We start from the raw sequence: 18,701 nt of genomic DNA, 5'->3' as shown, positions 1-18,701 counted from the left end.
AGCCGAAAAGCTTTACACAGACAATAACGGTATGTAAGTTTTGCTCACTTTAGGAAAAGAGAGGTGTTATTTCTTTAACTCATTCGTGTTCCTCAGGACTGTAATCACTGCATAAAAGCAAGAAAGATCAGCAGCAGATATTTATTCTGCAGGAATGGATCAAGCCATCATCTCAAGGTCCTTTTCCAAAACATTTGGTCGCACAATTTTTACTGTAGTCCAATCAATGATTCACAATATTGTCTCTTTTGTGAATAGACCGGATATTTCAGAATGCTAGCTCAGTGCTCAATACACTGCAGAAAACATTTCAATATCATCTCAACTAATAATTTCACATGCAGTTCAAACTTTCATTTTTCTGAAAAATGAAAGAGGAATATTGGCGTTGGGATAAGATAATAACACTGGTTCTCAAAGCAATTTCCCCTTGTTTCAAGGATGTTTAATGTATCATTATCTTCCAACTGGACAGAATTAGAGAGACTGCTGCGCTAATATCAGGAAATGACACTTGGACTATGTTGGGAAAATCTTAAGAACAAGTTGATTTGTATCGGAAACAAGCCCAATCCTCGATCGATTTAAGAAGAGTATGCTTTGAGGATTCAATAACAGTTTCCGTGGTGTCTTCAAATGAAGAGTTTTTGTACTATAGTGTATCTTTTAGAGACCGTTACCCCTTATGTGATTCTGTGCCTCAGTTTATAAGATACTATGTTTGAATTTTCTTTTTTTTTTTTTAATCAATACATTTAATGGCCTGAAAACTCTCAAATGATCAAAAGTGGAAACAGAAGAATAGAAGCTGGGAGGAAGCTGTCTTTACTTACAGAGACACTGCCCCCGTTACACCCTATACCTCGTACTGTACGGGAGGCATCCCCTTGATATTATGATCACTGAACTCAAGTTGAAGACAAACGCCTGTATTGTTTGCCGAATATAATGTTGTTTTTTCGGATTCCAAATGGAGAATCAGAGAGAGGGGAAACTGTGAAACTCAAAACTGAAAACCGTACAAAGTGGAACCTGGAACCAACAAGGTAGACGGGAAGAGAGGCGGTGAAAGTGTTTCATTAGCGAGCTTGAAAGACAGTACATGCAGGGAACATGCCGACTGAGAGAGCGCCACTGTTACGGCATCCTCCCATGAATTTTTGATCTCCCGCTTGCCGCGCTGTGCCTCTCTGTTCTCTTATTAGAAGAGGCAGCCAGTGTGGCCCCCATAGCTCTTTACAGTACATCCCAAATGCTATCATTAGCATTTTATTCATAGCCTCTGAAACTCACCGCATTTCAAACTCAATAACATTAGCTTTGCGCTCACGGTCCCACAACATTATAATCAGGGCCATTAGCAGGAGGCTCAACATTAGCTTTTTTTTTTCTTTTCTATCTCCCCCCCCCCCCCCCCCCCCCCCCCTCCCTTTGTATCACGGGTGAGCGCCTTTGTCTAGAATAATTAGGGTTTGACCAAATGTTGCTCTCTCCATACTGACTCTATAGCAGCGCTGCACAGATAGTGACAGACTGAGGCAACAAGGACAACAGAATTAATAAGGAGCTGTGTCCACTGCAGGCAAGAGAAACAGATAAAAAAGAAAGCGGTCCTCATGTCTGTAATTTACACACAGTGCTATCGCTGCATCAGGACCAGCCAGCTGTATTGTAGCAGGCTGCCATCAGTCACAGTGTCACACTGTCAGGAAGTGTATTTGGAAATGGCCTGGCAGAGCACTAATAGGCTGTGCAGTGAGGTTTTCCATTGGCATGCTAAGTGTCCTCAAGGCAGCATCTGCATGCAGCCACAATGCCCCTAACAGCTTAATTAAGTCCTCCTGTGTGTGTGTGTGTGTATATATATATGTGTGAGCCTGTAATTTACTGCTCCATGTTTCTCCTGTGCATTTTGACAGCATTAATTCTCCGTTTCTAACCCCCGCTGGATTCAGCCTTATTCACCAGGCTTGTTTCTCATTCTCTGTCTTGATCATCCTGTTCTGCAAGTCTGAGAGGGAGACAGAAACACAGACAGAGAAAGATCAGAACAGGGAAACTCTGCTCAACCCACCAACACTTGTTTGTTTTATTTAGCTCTAGAATGCTGTGTTTCTTGTTGGGGTTTTTCTTTGTCTTTTCCCTCACAGTTGCCTGGGCTTTGAGGCCGATACCACAGATATTTGCTTAAAATATGCAAATCAAATGTTTTGATAAATTGAAAAACTGTGTAATGATTATTGTTTCTAAAATTTCCTCAAAGACGTATTTGCCATTTCTGCACCGCAATTTCTTATAAAACAATTTATGCGTCTGTATTGATATTAGGGCCAAAAACCAATCAACTGATCATAAAAAGAGCTCCATATTAATATTCTGATGATGAACCTGCATGTGCTGATGTGGTTCTTTACTTGCATATCCAGCAAATACACAGCAAGCATTAGTTTTAATTTGGAGCCATGTTTCTGGCCACTTTCATTTTAGCTCTATTTGTGGTCTCCATTAATTTCTGAAAGAAATATCTGACTCTGTTGCTGCTAACAAGCTGGTCGCTAATCTCGTCTGTGAACCAAATCAGTGCAGTCGTGGGTTGAAAAGGCAAAACAATGGAAGGAAAACAAAGACCTCCATAATGCAGAGAGGAACTGCAGAGTCAGGTGACAACTGTTTGTGAGTTCATCAGTACGAGTGACTCTTTTCACATTAAATATAATCATTTGTTTAATGTGGCACATTCATTGTTATTCTAAAAATAAAATTAAAAAAAAATTATATTATAACCCCTTTAATGTGTGTCAGGAGCCAGGAAATCCCCACTCGTCTACCCTGCTCTCCTTGAATACATAAACTTATTTCAACAGACTAGGTTAAGATATGTAGATGATAAAGTAAGGAGCATGTCCGCACGTAACCCCTGTGACTCCAGATGCATCTGCACAGTGAGAGAAAATGTGTGGATAGGCTACAGGCTGAATAACCACAATCCAGTGTATCGGTTGGACTCTAGCCTGCATACATTAGCAATGAGAAACCCCACCCCACCCCCCCACCACCACCTTGCTTAAAAAAAACTGAGGCCAAGATTCCTTCGAGCAATTTAGATGGCCACCATTTGCTCCACTGCAGTTGCTCTGTGGCTGGAGTAGGAGTCACGGCATCTTGTAACTGCAACACTCCCTGGATGAACAACACATGTAGCATGCATGTCCTCTGTTCAGCAGTCGCACACACAAACGTTACTTCACTCCTGCCACCCAACATCTCTCTCTTCCCTCTCCCAGGACCCAGGATGCAGCTTCTATGTATGTCAGTCAGGCTTTACTTTGAAGCTAAGCCTGCACATTCTGTAATTTGTTGTTGTGTGTTCGTTCATTTTTCACTGCCTTGCCTCCTCTCGCCCTTTCCCCCATTCTGTCAGTCTGGCTCGAGAATCTTTTTCTTGGCCAGCCGGGGTCGAGCAGAGAGCAGCTCTCTGGTTTATTCCTAATCAAATGACCTCCAGAGACAGGAGAGGGGTCCTTAGACTGTGGGCAAGCTTTCATCAGAGATGGCCAATTTACCACTGCTGACTTTGGCTTTTCCTCTCCTAATGTTAAAGAGTGAGAAAGTATGAGGGGGGGAAAAAACAACAGAGGCTTAATATTTAATCTCACTAAAAGTATTTAGAGCTCACGGTATACGATAACAAAATCCAACAGATTGTCAGGCCAACAGGTTATGTAATAAATCAATATCTAATTAATGAGGAGAGTATAAATCACTGCAGGTCCTGATTTAATAATCAATAGTGGTATTTCTTACTCCTGGTCATGGCAGAATACTGCAATTGTAGCTGCTTGGCCAAGTGGAGACACAGGAGTTGATTATTCAGCTTGTTTTATACTCAGAAGACTTCTTTTTAAATTGAGGAGGAGCAGCGTAGGTGACACAAAATGATCTTGGTAAATGATTCAGTAAATAAGGTATAGTGTTTTTATTCATCTCCGCTCACCTCCCCTATCTCCAAGAGCTGGTAATTAAAAAAAAAAAAAAAAAAAAAGTTTCAACAGCTGCACCCGAAAAGACATCTTCCTCACTGGTGGGAAGAAAAAAAGAAAAAAAAAGAAAAAAAGTAATTCTCCATCTTTTTGCCCGTTCTATCACATCCCCTGTCATTTCAGTTATCAGCACCTTGCTCCGACTTTTCTCTGACTTGAACATCGCAGTGCAGAATAACTCCTGTGCCTTTTTTTTTTTTCTCTCTTTTTTCCCCGAGCCATAACCATAAAGAGATTACATTCTATGAACACGGCTCTCTCCTGCTGTTGTATCGCTGTTCTTGAAAAAAAAAATGTGAAAAATAAATAAATAAATAAACGGAATAAACAAAATTCTTGTAGGTGTCGATTCCCCTGCCCTTGCTTTCCTTTTATCTCCCGCTATTCGCCACGAGATGTGCGGATGTCTGCGAGTGGCAGGGTGTATAGGTGCTGGAGGGAACAGATTCTCTTTATTGATAATTGATAGGAACTGAATAGCTGAGAGTGCTGCAGTTGCAATATACTGTAAATCCTTTTTCTCAAGCGCTGTAGGCCAAAACAGTACAGGACTAAGCTTATTGTCAATCTCAGCCGATTTTGTGTATATAGTTGAGCTGCAGTTCAACGCGGGTCAGAGGCATCCGTTCAGTCAATGAATAATACATCGCTGACCGGTGTTAAGCGGAGTTAGCGGCCATGATCTACGCTAAACATACCTCCGTTGTCTCCTTCCCTTCCTCCCGTCCTTTTGAATAAGTACATATCAATAGCCGTTAGTCCTCCTCGCCGTCACCCCTCTGGTACAACACATTTTGTACATTTTGCCACAATCACAGGTGATGTCTTCATGCCGGAGAAAGCCACTGTTGACAATAGCAGGGGCAGCACGGTGGTGCGGCGGTTGGCGCTCGTACCTCAGCAAGGTCATGAGTTTAAATCTACCAGCCGGCTAAGGCCTTCAAGTGTGGAGTTTGTAGCTATATTCCGCCCACACCGGCTTTCACGCTGGCTTTTCATTTAACAAAAGAAAAAAAGAGCTTTAAGCTGTGAGCGAGTCATTCGGACTGACAGGTGGCTCACTGATTGGACAACGTTGGTGATGTCATCTTGCGCCACGATTGCTACATTGACCCACGTGGGGAAATCCAATTCCGGTGACTGAGAGCACGTCACGCAGCGTTTTACTGTACCTGTATCTCCTCTGCCGTCAAAAGAGCACACAAGGAAATTATGAGTCTGACTGAGACTGAACCTTACATGTCATAAATAGCAGCATGCAGACAAACATGGAGGCCCGTGTACTGTAATATTACAGGCGGCTTACTGTGCGGTCACTACGCTTGAAAAGTAGGTGGGCTCACGCTCAACACATCTCTGATTTAACTCCTCTGATTCATTAGGAAAAATCTTCACTCTAAAATGGTAACACCAAGGATGTAGTCAATATTATATATTCAATATTTATATTCAATATAATATATTTATTACTTATCTCTTATTCATTACTTATTTGTGGGGATTTCCCTTTAGATCAAGTTGAACTGTAGAACTGATGAATATGTATCTTAAGGAGAGTCTGCCGGAGAGCGCAAAAAATGAAGGATGGGTTTATTCATAATACGCTAGAGTTTATTTAATTACACTACTTACAGCCCCAGTAGACGCAAACATAAAAATAATTTTTGTCAAAGTCCATCAAAAATGTTTCACTGTGGACATCGTCATTTTCTAATTTGGTAGAAATCGCCAAAGTCTACTTCCAGCTTCTTGGGCCCATGTGCACTACAGTCCTTCTCCAGTCAAGCCGGCTGAGAGCTTGTGCTTCCAAGTCTTCCACTGGCCGAGCCAGCTGACTTGCTGTTGGCTTCTAACACACATGAGGGGGTTAAAATAATTTAATCACATGACTTTTCCAAATTTGATTGAATTTTTTTTTTGGGTGGTTTGCCATGTTAAGGAAACTGTATTAATGTTTCACAGCCACTTCTTCTCCACATACTGTGTAAGGGAAAATGATTCTCATTCTAAATGTCGCTTATGCAGATCAGGAGGTTGCTTTCTTAACGTGTAACTTAGCAGGTGGATTAAAGAGAAGCTTTCAGAGAAGCAGTTTAGCTTTCGAAGTCAACTGAAACCATCTTTCGACTCTCACACAGTCCTGTGGTTGGTCAATTTGCTCTCAAACCACCAACAAACAAACCTCACCGGATTCTGTTTGGAAGCAGACTAAGACCTTCCTTTTTAGGCAGCCTTGGTCCAGTTGTTTTGTGTTTGCACCAACTGAGTAAAAGTACCAGAGTTTGTTTAAACCGAACCAAACAGGTCAGGCGTGAAACCACCGCAAGTCTCCCCCCACAGAACAAATGTAGGCTCGTAGATGTGAATCTGAGTTAATTGTCTGCGTACACCCAACGTGTTAGACCTATGTGAGGATCAAGGATGCATTACAACGCCATCCATGCTTTTCCATACAGTGGCCAATGGATTGTCACAAAAAATGATCTCATATGGGAAGTAAAAAAAATCAAAAAATTGTCATAAGGACACATGGAAGGAGCAATGAAACTGCAGCAGTGTACAGAGACACTAATATGACTAAAAAACCTGGAGCCTTAAGCTTTTTGTTTTTAAAAAAGTTGATATTGCACGATGAGTCATCTGTGATTATTTTTCCCACCTTTGGCTTGTGTTTTCAAATGGATGAATCCAGGCCAAGGACTCCTTCAACCCACAGTGCTTCACCACAGTTTAACTATAGTTTAACAGAGTGGATTTGTGATGGCATACTGTAGGTGGCCGTCCAACAGTTTGTTTTCAGGGTCACAATGCTCTAATGCTCCGAATAGGAGACAAATCCAAAAACGCGCTTTCAAACAAACATTCTCCACGGCCACCAGAATAGACTGGCACAGTGTTGTGTACCAAAAGCAGATTTTGTCCTTGAGCTTGCAGACACTCACATACAGTAACTATTCTTTAAGCAATGCTTGTGGAGGTTGTCTGCTACCTTACACATCATTCATCCACAACCATATCAGCCCCCACACACTCCACCCTTGTACCGTGGCTGCACAGAAGCGTAATGGCCTTTTATCGATTCTTCTTTCGCTCGCCGTCTTTCTTCTATTTTCTTGCTCTGCTGTCTGCACTGCAATGAGAGGTTGTTAAGATAAGCTGCTGCGTGAGGAGGGAGCCATGCCTCTTTTTCTCTCTTTTTTTCTTCTTTTTTTTTTTAAACCAAGCAAGCAAGGGTGTGTTTGTGCTTGTGTCAAAGTTAATATGTCTGCATGCGTATACATGTGTGTGTGTGTGTGTGTGTGTGGGGCTGGTGTATACGTGTAGCATGTGTGTGTATATGCTAGTAAAAACAACCACTTGGAGACGCAAATGTTTCATCTGCTGTTGTGTACAAATTGGCCACATGAATAAGATGTGCATTTCCGTCCATCATGAGCCCAGGAAGGTGTTAGGCAACCGCGTGGTGCTCGTGAGAGGTGGGGGAATTTCATGGGGAAAAAAGATTCAGCCTCTTGGACCTCACGCGTCACTCGAGCCGTCTCATTAAATTTCACTTTATTTCACTTAGTGTGTTTGTAATCGCGTGTATTATATCCGAGCTCACTCAATATTCAGATCTTTGTGGCACAAACACTCTCCATAATAGATGTTTCTGGAGCTCATTAAGACCTCCCTTTCCATAATGTAGTTCCAGTGTTAATGGCTCATTAAGTCAAAACAGACTCTTGCCATCACATGCAGAAGTACAGAACACACACAGAACACTTTTTACAGGTGCTTTATTTGCCACCAGAGACTGTACATTCTGTCTTATCATATAATTACGAGCAACGACGTTCATTGTTCACCGAGGAACCGATGTCTCAGATGGCGTGCGTTGGCTTTATGGCACTCCAGTGTACGTAAATGTCATTTGCATATTAGTCTGTGGGAAATGTGATTCATTCTCCAGTTCAAGTCGAGAGAGGGAGGGACGGTATGGCATTGTGTCTTCCATTCATTTTTCCTTTCTTTCCCCAAACTCCCAACATACGCATTATGTGAAACACATCTAGCACACACCCACAAGCTCGCAAGATATCATTATGAAACCTGAAATGTATTAGAGGCCTAATGACTTTGCCTCGACTATGTACAGAATAGCACTAAATAGCTCAGTGCTGCCAGAGCACAAGAATACCTCATTTCTCCCCTGCCACTACCTAATGTTCAGGAGCAGATTTTGTTTCCCTAGTGGCAGACCAAACAAATTCACAGATGCTGAGAGAAAGCTCTGAGATAAACACTGACAGTCATTCACACATCATTTAAAATATGGGAAATGTGGAAGAAAAGCTTGGGATCACCGGCGCGTTCAAGGTGAGGTAACATTTCCCTGGATACGTTAGTGAAAAGCTAAGATTGGATGGTATTGTTTATTTTAAAAAGAGCCCGAACTGCTGTCTGTATGAAAGCCACGGTGGCTAGTTAATAACATTACCTGTGTCGGAGCATGACTCGGGTTTCTTTGAGTCTTCTCTATAAGATTTCGCCTTGAGTAAGAAAGGGCACAGTCCTATTCCCTTTCACTCTTTCAGTCTCACTCTTTTTCTAATCTTTTTAAAAAAAAAAAAAAGGTGGTGGTTAAATAAGTTTGGTATTTTCAATAAGTAACACCAGCCTGTGGTGAAACTGTTGTTGGCATTATTTTGGATTTCACTGTAAAGAAATTGAGACACCAAAGCTCTGTACTAAAAATAGTCACCTTCAGTAGATAGGGGTAAAGAAAAAAAATCTATTGACAATCTGGGTGAAATAACTTCCAAACATATGTCAGAGAGAGCTTTCAGATGTGCAAGAGAGAAAGCAACAAAGCAGAGAAGACCTCTTATTAACAGCCTTTGAATTCCTTTATTTGAAGTTAAACTTTAAATTGTATCTTGTTTTTTTTTTTTTTTTTTTCCTCAAAAGGAGCATGAGTGTGAAGAAACAAAGCAAACGGTGGCATCGGTTTTGATGAACAAAGAGCTGTCTGGAGACCAGTTTTCCTTTGCCTTTCAAAAAGGTTTAGGCCTCTTAGTAGCGTTTTATTGAAACTAAGCTGTGATGAACAGGATCCACCGTTATAGCAAATCCTCTGTACAACCAACACACTGAGAGCTCAAGGATTACCAGACGTTGTCTTAATTGATCTCATTATCTTCTTCCTGCTCCTCTTTAAGGCATTCCACTCTCAAATGGATCTTCTGATATCTCGTCAACGCCTGCAATTTGACATAAAGTATCATTGTCAAAGTTTTTTTTTTTTTTTTTTTTTTTTTTCCTCCCCTCCCGCTTCAAATGAGTTCTGGGAAATCGCTATAAAAAGACTAAAATAACTGTAGTGTGATCCTACTTCAGTGTAAAGCATTCATTAAAGGGGAACTCCACTGCACATCAAAGTCTGTTTACAGAGCTCGGGGTGCACTGCTACACAAAGATGGGTGTCAAATTAATGGGAAAACCAACATAAAGTGTCTTAGTAAGGTGTTGTTCCACCCTCAGCCTCCAAAAACAGCTTCATTGCTTCCTTGTCATAGATTCTCTGAGTCTCTGAACAACACTCGAAAGATATTCTCTCATTTGGTGTTTTGGTGATGGCGGTGGAGAGAGCTGTCTAACAACGGTATTACGAAATAGCCGTGCAGTTGGGTCGAGATCAGGTGACTGTGAAGGGCATTAGCGATTGTTTGATGAAACCTTGTTGAAGCATTGAGACACATTCAAGTTGACCGTGTGACTTGTGTTCACTTGTGACACTGAGAAATACCACTATACACATTATCTCCGCAAGCTCCTCCATAACTTAGCCATGAGCATTTGAAATTTGAATTTTCAAACAAAGACATATCTGTCATTTTAAAAATCACAGTAATAGTCCGTTTCATTTTGTCACGTGTCAATAGCAACATATCCCCTATGCGCACATGTCAACGTTGTGGTTGTTTGCCATTAGCAATGGAAATTTACTTTTTATGTTATTTTCAGCCGCATTTTTAAATTACACTTTTTAGATCTTAGTCAATTTTTAAGTGCATATTTTAACCAGATGAAGGATTTTAGTCATGGGATGTCTGAATTTTTATTAATCAGAAAAACAAGCTGTGCAAACAGAGAAACACTGATTTTTTAACATGAAACTGGTTTATTCTGTGATTCTACTGGATTTAATCACTGGGTCCATTTGTTTTGGAGCGGTGGAGACCTCTGCTGGTAATTCGGACCCTGGTAAAAACCTTCAGAACACCTGGATCATAAGTTCATAAGCTGAGCAGACGTTAGCGGCAGCTTGGCTCGTATCCCCTCCAGGCCTATTTTTAATGCGAAGCCGCTTTATTCAGTGTTTCTACCTGATTTAATCACCTGGTCTGTTTGTTTTGGAGAAGAGGACACCCCTGTGGATAATTCAGCTCCCTGTAAAAACCTCCTGAATGAATTGACACTGAAGGAATCCTAACCAGGTGTAGCTGACTGCAGTGACAGCAACAGTGGTGAAGAGTAGCGCCATATTGTGACAGAAACAAAGAAGGAACGGTTTAAGCTACATGAAGTTAGAAAACGGTGAAGACCAACACTGAGATTTTAGACCAGAGAAACTTACAACCTACAGCTGAGTGTGTAGTGAGAAAAATGTCTAACTATCTAAATGAATAAGCTTGTGAGAGACATTTTTCCCAATTTTCTACTTAATAAAATGATTAATTGATCAAAAAACATAATGACAATTAAAAATATTCATCATTTGTGGCCTTAGCTCGAGGGCAAAAAAAAAGAAAGAAAGAAAGAAAAAAAAAAGAAGAAGCATGTTACAGTTGTTTTGACAGATATTGTGTTTTGGATACAAGTCACGACTTTAGTGGAAATTATCAATTTGCATTTAATTTTCACTGAAAGAAAATCCAACAATGATGATGATGTGATATATCTGTGGTCCGTACCAAATAAGCATGTTCTCTTACATCTGGAAAATATGTATATGTAGCATCTCTGTAGCACCACAGTGTTTCATGTATGGTGTGCTGTGACACATTTTAACTTTATCAAAAAATTCCAGCTCCTGCAATTTGGTTATTACACTTGGCCATGTTGCGATTTTGATAATATTTTTATTAATTGTTCATCCCCAGTATTGGCAAATAAAGAATGTCTGTCTGCCAATAAATTGCAGCGCAGAAATGCCAAAGGTATGAACGGGGGTATTTGTAGTTGATGTTTTTCAACCGTGAAATCTTCCATTCGGTTCGTGTCTCGGTCAATATTCTTTGACGACCAAATTTAAGGGATCCTTGATTGTGTATTTTATGTGATCATGTTAAAAAAAAGAATATTGGTTGAAATATAATTATTAATTAATTACAATAATGATGTAAACATAAAAATAGCAATGCTGGCAGGGCTTAAAAAGTCCGAATTGGTAAGTTTCTAGTCCCAACAGTCACTTTATCGTCACAGACATATTGATTTGAGGTTTTTTTGGTTTCCCTTTGCAGGACACCGAGATCCTGAACACGGCCGTCCTCAATGGCCGTACGGTCGCCATGCCAGTGAAGGTGGTCACCGTAGGAACAGACGGAGCGGTCTCTGATGTGACGGAGTCGGTGGAGTGCAAGTCAACAGATGAACAGGTTATCAAGGTTAGTGGGGCATGTGTTTGGAGCAGATGCTTTTATTTTACTTTTTCCAATTCATCTTTGTTGCCTTCTGCTTCACGGTTAGCTTTGTGGTGATATGTGGGCGGGTAAACAGAATGAACACAGTGTTGCGCTGGTGTAGAAGTGGTTTGTGCATAGTAGTCAAGGAAGAAGTTCCTGAATTTCCTCCAGCAAATTTTTTTTTTTTTTTTTAAATTGAATGGTATGCCAGAAATTGAAAGTTTTTCTTTACGTCACGGATCAATACCTTAGAAAAAAGCAGCAACAATTAGCAGGTATTTGGGTAACTTCATTTAACATACTGCAGGTAGAGAGCACGTTTCCCTGTATTTCTGTTTTTAGGTGTATGCACTCCTGTGGCCCATTATGCAGACCTTTATATGCACTGTATGTTGGACACAGAAACAGCATTTTTGTGACATTGGCTAAAAGTCATGATTTTCATAGACTAGGTGCATATTTCTATAAGGAAAGTGTCTAAAATGAAATTAATTGATGCAGAAAAGGCCAGAATACCATAAATTACTGCTACAGCTGATTTGGCAAACCCGATGGGCAGAGAACGCCAGTTTATAAACAGAGGATGAACGTAAACAGTGCGACATATTCTGCGCATATCTATGTATTTATGCATCATTCTAGCCCTAATTTTAATGTTCAGGGTGAATGACTAAAAATACAAGTTGTGTTTCCAGAGACAAGCAGCAGAATATATAAAAATGTTAGAACAGTAGCTGTAAAAGAGTTGAGAAAACACAGAAAAAATAAACTCCACCAGTCTGTGCTTGTTTTTCATCATCTTATAACCTGACATCTATACTTCCTCGTCTGATATGAGGAGCCAAAATTCAAGACGACAGCAGCACGGATTCATTTTATACTGAAGTTGCTGTTCATTCTTCTTATCGCTTGGAGGGTGTAAGATACTGCTGCATAGCTACAGACTAATGCTAAAATAATGGCTTTGCGTTGCATATGCAGCAGAGTATGTTGTGGAAAAACGGTATAAATTTTGGTCATTTCTTGCATTAAAAAGGTGTTGTGGTTTGAAAGCCACTGTAACAAGAAGCCACTGTTTGCAGCTTCATTACCACTTGCCAATAACATAACTTTGACAAACTATAAAGCTGACGACATGTTCACCATCATCGATTTCCCGTCTCAAGCAAGTCTCAAATCTCTGTAAGTTGATTTTCATTGGCTTTCAGAGAGCTTAGGTAATTAATACAAAACCTTACTGAACGCTTTGGGAAATGTTACACAGGATTCATTGTTCATCTGAAAAATGCAAAACCACTAGTATTAATCCAGCAGGTAAATATAATATATGTAAAGACTGTGGCAACATAAGATTTAATACCTGCCCTTCAACACATCCCCATTGTATTATGCCAAAGCAGAAGCAAGACAAAAAAGAAAAAAAAAGTCATGAGAGAACTGCGAAAAATAATAAACTGTTTGTTTTTAATTGTGAGTGTGTGTGTCAAGAGGAAAAGAACGGTGTTGCGAGCGTGCCTGTGTTGTATTGAGGAGCTGATTTGGTGCGTTTCTGTGTACCATACATGCATATCAGAGAGAAGAGAAGAGGCAGATCTCTCAAAGGGTTTAATTATCCACTGAAGTAGTACCGCACATTGTGACGCTGACCTCGGTAGCATACTCCCCTGCCCAACCGTCTGGCTTGGGAACAGTATGCGGCACCCCTCCTCTCCCTCCTCCACCCTCTTTTCAAAGGAAACTCAAAATAAAACACTGTTTGATTGGGAGGCATCTCCATCCTGCCTCAGTGTTTCACTCAAACGTTGAGGGTGAAGTCCTTCATTTCCACCACGGTGCCTGTACGCTCTCGTTACTCCAACCTTAACCAGGCCATTCGTTTGACTACTACAAACTATATATGTTGTGTGTTAGAGAGAACTGATATCACAGCATGAGTTTTTATATTGATTGTAGAGTTCAAACAATTGATAAATCAACCAGTCAATCAATTTTGATAATGGCTTAATTCAAGTCCTTTTTAAAGCTTAAGTGGCAACAATTCACTTTTTCCAGCTTTATTTTTTGTTTTTATTCCCTACTTTCTGACAATTTACACCCCCAAACAAATATTTGATTCGTTAAGAAAACAGTCTGCAGACTTATCGTTACCGTTGTGGCCAGGTCTCTGTTCAAAAGCAGTAATCAAACTCAAAACCCCGCGGTTAAGCAGAGGACAATTTTCTTTTTTCAAAAAAAACTAATCATTAGTTATTACCAGCCCTAACTGATTTCTAAGTAGATTCTTGTAGCAGAGTGTCACAGACAAAAAGTTGCAACTTAAAAAGTTGCTTGAAAACTCTAACCCTGCCCATATATCTATCACAGCGAGAACTCGTACTTTTGTTTATGTTCACTTTTTAAATTTTTCATCAAAGTTACAAGATCATCTGGCAGGATCTTGTCATGCTGACCAGGGACTGCTTTGAAAAGTGTCTCTGTTGTGACATTCAAGAGAGCGTCAGTATCAGATACTGGCAGCCCATGCCGCTGGAAAATCAAACACACAAAATGTGGTTAGAATAAGAATAACTCACTCATATCCCTCAATGAGAAAGGCTGCTACTTGGCCACCATCCTTAAACGCAAAGACAACAACGCTTCCTCTCTGCAAATGCGTTACAATCTGTAATATAAATCACAGCCAATCTAACAGATTGCCCATTTTGTTGTGGCAAGTCCAGCCCTCTTCTGCTGAAATGCCCTTCTCTAGACATGATATAGTGAAGCGGTGCAACACACACCAGTGTCTTCCTCTGATCCATGCTGATGAGCTTGTTCGTGTTCAGCTTTACCTGATATCAGGGTCATAAGGTACGCAGTACCTTGGAAAGTGAGGCCATAGGAATCAAAACAGCTCAGTGGACCCTCGCTGCTTTCGACTGGCTTCCAGCTCATGTTCATGCTTCATGACTGGGCAAAACAAATATTGTATATTGTAGTATTTTCTACTACAATAAAAACTGAAAAAGAATGGGCTTCAGGGGAGTGTTATTATATCTATCAAATCTACAAAACTACCTTGAAAGTTAGGGACTACAATTATGTTTATTTCTAAAAAAGATACATTGATTTCAACATAAATTAAGACAAATACTAACAAAGAGAATCAAAACAAGAAAATGTTTTGTTCTTCTGTTTTAATATAAGTCATAATAGATGTTTCACCCTTTATCTCAATGGTGTAGACCCCCTGCGGTGTATCCAATAAACCACCGAGTCTCCCACCAGAAGAAGTCTTTATAGTTTAGAATGATGGAAATTGCACATCATTCTTGCTGCTGTAGGCGGGAATAAGGTAAGAGAAGAGAATCACTTTGGCTCAATGCTCTGAATTTCAGCTAAAACAATTTAACATTTAAGTAAAATAAAAAAAAAGATCTACATAACCTTTAGAAAATGCCCACAGCACAAATGTCCCAGTGCACTGTGAGCTCTCTCTCGCTCTCTCTCTCTCTCTCTCTCTCTCTCTGGACATTCAGTCACTTTTCGTCAACTATCATTTCAGTCATGAACTCACCCATGTACGCCACAATTGGATTCCGCGGTGTCCTTATCTGTGTTTGTGCGTGTCACTCCGGATAAATTCCATGCCTGCATGATTAGCAACACAATGGATTGTTTCCATGGCGAAGTGACATTGATTTGTGCGCGGTTTCATGACAAATTCATGGTGATAACGGAGGCTGCAGAGATCAGTCAAGTGCTAAATTTTTCATGCAGCGCAGAAGATGTCACCTTCCAGAGATCTCAGTTAAATCTTTACGGTTATCATCTTCGATACCTTTCATAAGGAAAGATAAAGATGGCACTACAGTGTAGAAACAAAGTGGGAGAAAAGACACCAGAAAAAAAAAAAAACTAGAGATGAGATGGTTTGAAATAAATAGATTTCAGCATCGGGGTGAGAGAGGGAGAATGATCACAGCAAAAAGGGACAAGAATAGAGGTGAGGCTTAAGAGACTCAATGAGGAGTGAAGTGGATTCTTTCAGCTCACTTTCTGGTTGGTTGCCTTTAGAAAACCCTGCACATTAGTGCGTGTCGTGTATGTGTGTGTTCATGTTTCGGCTTACACAAAACTCACAAATAGATTCATTTACATACAGTATATCATCCATTATCATCAACTCATCGCACCGCGCGCATTAACTGTTCAGCCACAACGAGGGCTGACAACTCTCATTCTTCACGCATAAAAACAATTAAAAAAAAAAAAAATTCTCTTATACCAGTGTACATGTGCACCTAGGATACTGCAGTGTAAAATACTATATGACACACACAGTGCAATGCTCCACTGACTGTCCATATGCCGTAGCCTACCGAGTTACATGAGTGAAGTCACAGTTTGGATTTCCCCAAGGGTGCTCCACTCTCGGCTTAAAAATAGATCTCACTCCGGTTTGGCTGCTTCACACTTAATAACTGTCAGGTTTTTTCTTCTTGTGAAAGGTCATAAGTACTAAAAGTGTTCTGGTATGAGTATTATATTCTTTTTCCCTTCACTAGCTGTACCGGGTTTATATGAAGACAAGTTGCATGTGGGTAATTGACAATTATTTCCATTGTTCATTATTTTGTCAATTTTTTATTTTATTTATTTTTTTATTTTTTTTAACAATTAATAAATTATTTGCTTAGTCTTAAAAGTGTCAGGAGATGAAGATGACACCTTCAAATGTCTTGTTTTGTTTCATGGACCATCCACAAATCAAAGGTACTATATAAGTAAGAATGTGCAGCAATTTACATGTATTAATCATTTTTTATTGCCAATGTGTGAACGGATTGTAACGTAACTTCAAAAAATGAGACCTTTCCCAACTTTCTCGGCTGCCTATAACAGCCTGGGGACTGATTTCTATGTAAAGGGACTCAGGAATGAATTTTCCCGGAAAGTCCAAAGGCTGTGAGGTTTATGCTTTCTGCCAAGAGCCTTGCCTCTCTTCCGCTCCCCTGCAGCGCCAACAGTGTGCTATAGTGGCCAACATTAGCTTAGAAGTGGAGTACGCGAATATCAGCAAACGACCAGCTCCCAGCACAACACAGACTTCTCACATTTTGAGAATCAGGAAACAGTGAATAAAAGCCTTTTTTTTCTTTAATAAATGACTTCAATGATTAACTGTTTATCAAAAAAAAAATTCTGACAGTCAACTAATTGATTAATCCACTGATTTCAACCCTAATCACACGCAACACTTTCAAATGAATCATTTTTAATCAACCATACATTAGCTTGATATTGTTCACAACAACCAGTCATGGTAAAACTCATGACAGCTGAACCTTTATTTAACTTATGAAACTTGAACCTTCACCCTCTTTAATTCTAGCCCAACAAATACTGTACTTTTTAAAGTAGAGTTTGTTCTCTCTACAGGAAGACAGTATGTACAGTAACACTGCAGAAGACTGAGGGTGAAAGAGTGGGAGAGAAAGAGGAAGAGGAAGTGAAAGGGAGGAGGAGGAGAGAACTGACAGATCCCAAGCTGTCAGTTTTGTTTCTTAGAGAGAGGGGTTGGTCTGACATCATTTGAGAGTAAAGCTGCCAAGCTATATGCAAAGAAGTGGAGACAGATGACAGTCTTCTTGTGACTGGTTTGTTATAAAGAAGCAATTGTCAGTAGTGAAGACGTGCTGAAATTATCAGTTGTGCCAGTCAAGCTTATGATGGTATTTGAGATTGAAATGAATTGAAATGCGAGTGATTTACAAACAAAATTCAATGACAGATTGTTAAATAGATTTGGCTGTCGTGAGGAAAAAGTGTTTGATGAGGAGATTCTGGTGCTTTGAAGATAATGACAGACACTTCTGATGTTCCTGCTATATCGTTTCTGTGTGTTGGAGATGCATCTGAGAGACCTCGGTAACGGACTGCAGTTGTTCTTTATCCAGCCAATCATACTCCAGTTTGAGCGAGTGTTTTGTTCCCCATTTGGATGTAGCAGGTTTGTGTCCTTTCTCAGCTCCATCTGTTAAGTTGGACCAAAGTCACATTTACTTGCACGCATATTATCCTGCATGCACTCACATTAAATATGCATCTGCAGAAACACACACACACACACACACACACACACACACACACACACACACACACACACACACACAAAGAAACTGAGCAGACCTTGGACTTTAGCTCTCATTCAAGCGATGCCAAATCTTTCTACCCTTCGGCATCAGAAGAGGCTGCTGACTGAAAAACTTCAGCTGGACAAAGGAACAGAAGATAATCTTCCTCAAAGCAGTTAAAACGACAAAATTTGACTCCTACAGCTACAATAAACTTTAGAAACATTACTCTTATAGGACTTCTCATACTATTTATATGCCCTCCTATGCAGGATTTGCATACTTGCATCACCATTTGTAAAAGTATTCAGTTTGACACTGATTCCGTTTCTTCTTTCGTTGCGTCTTTGTGTCTGTCTCTCATCCTGTCATTTCTCATATTCTTCCCTTTTCTCTTCAGGTGTCAGAGCGATGTGACTATGTGTATGTCAACGGAAAGGAGACGAGGGGAAAGAGCAGGGTGATGCTCAACTTCACCTACAGTTTCCTGAGTGCTCAGCTGGAGATGAGCGTATGGATGCCCCGCCTGCCCTTGCTCATCGACGTGGCCGACCCTGAGCTCAGCCAGATTAAAGGCTGGAGGGTCCCCGCTAGCGCAGGCAACAGGAGGTGAGATCAGATTGTCTACTGCATCTATACTATAGCGTGCTGTATTATGCATTAAATTTTAAACTGACACCTACCTCTAAATAAAGCAAACACTACACTAACACATCAGCAGCTTTGGAGACAGCTACCAGAAGCAAAGTGATTTCTGTGCCTTTATGCAGTGTGTACCCACATATCCCTCCAGAGGTTGGCTATTTTAAAAGAGTCCCAAGACAAGACCAAATCTCTTTATTTAGGTCATTAACCTGAGAAGGTTTTAACAATGC

At 40.3% G+C, this 18,701-nt stretch overlaps 1 protein-coding gene across 1 annotated transcript in view; it reads left to right on the top strand.

Moving 5' to 3' along the window:
* Nucleotides 1-18,701, top strand: part of LOC111238960 (transmembrane protein 132C-like) — a 138,694-nt gene that overhangs the window by 107,171 nt on the left and 12,822 nt on the right. Inside the window, exons 5-6 of the mRNA XM_022768696.1 lie at nucleotides 11,549-11,692; nucleotides 18,227-18,435. Coding sequence (XP_022624417.1) covers nucleotides 11,549-11,692; nucleotides 18,227-18,435 — 353 coding nt within the window. The remainder of the gene's footprint in view (nucleotides 1-11,548; nucleotides 11,693-18,226; nucleotides 18,436-18,701) is intronic.

Source organism: Seriola dumerili, unplaced genomic scaffold, assembly GCF_002260705.1.
Source record: "Seriola dumerili isolate Sdu_G_001 unplaced genomic scaffold, Sdu_1.0 BDQW01001815.1, whole genome shotgun sequence".
NCBI classification, from domain to species: Eukaryota; Metazoa; Chordata; class Actinopteri; order Carangiformes; family Carangidae; genus Seriola; species Seriola dumerili.
This window is presented reverse-complemented; position numbering and strand designations above follow the sequence as displayed.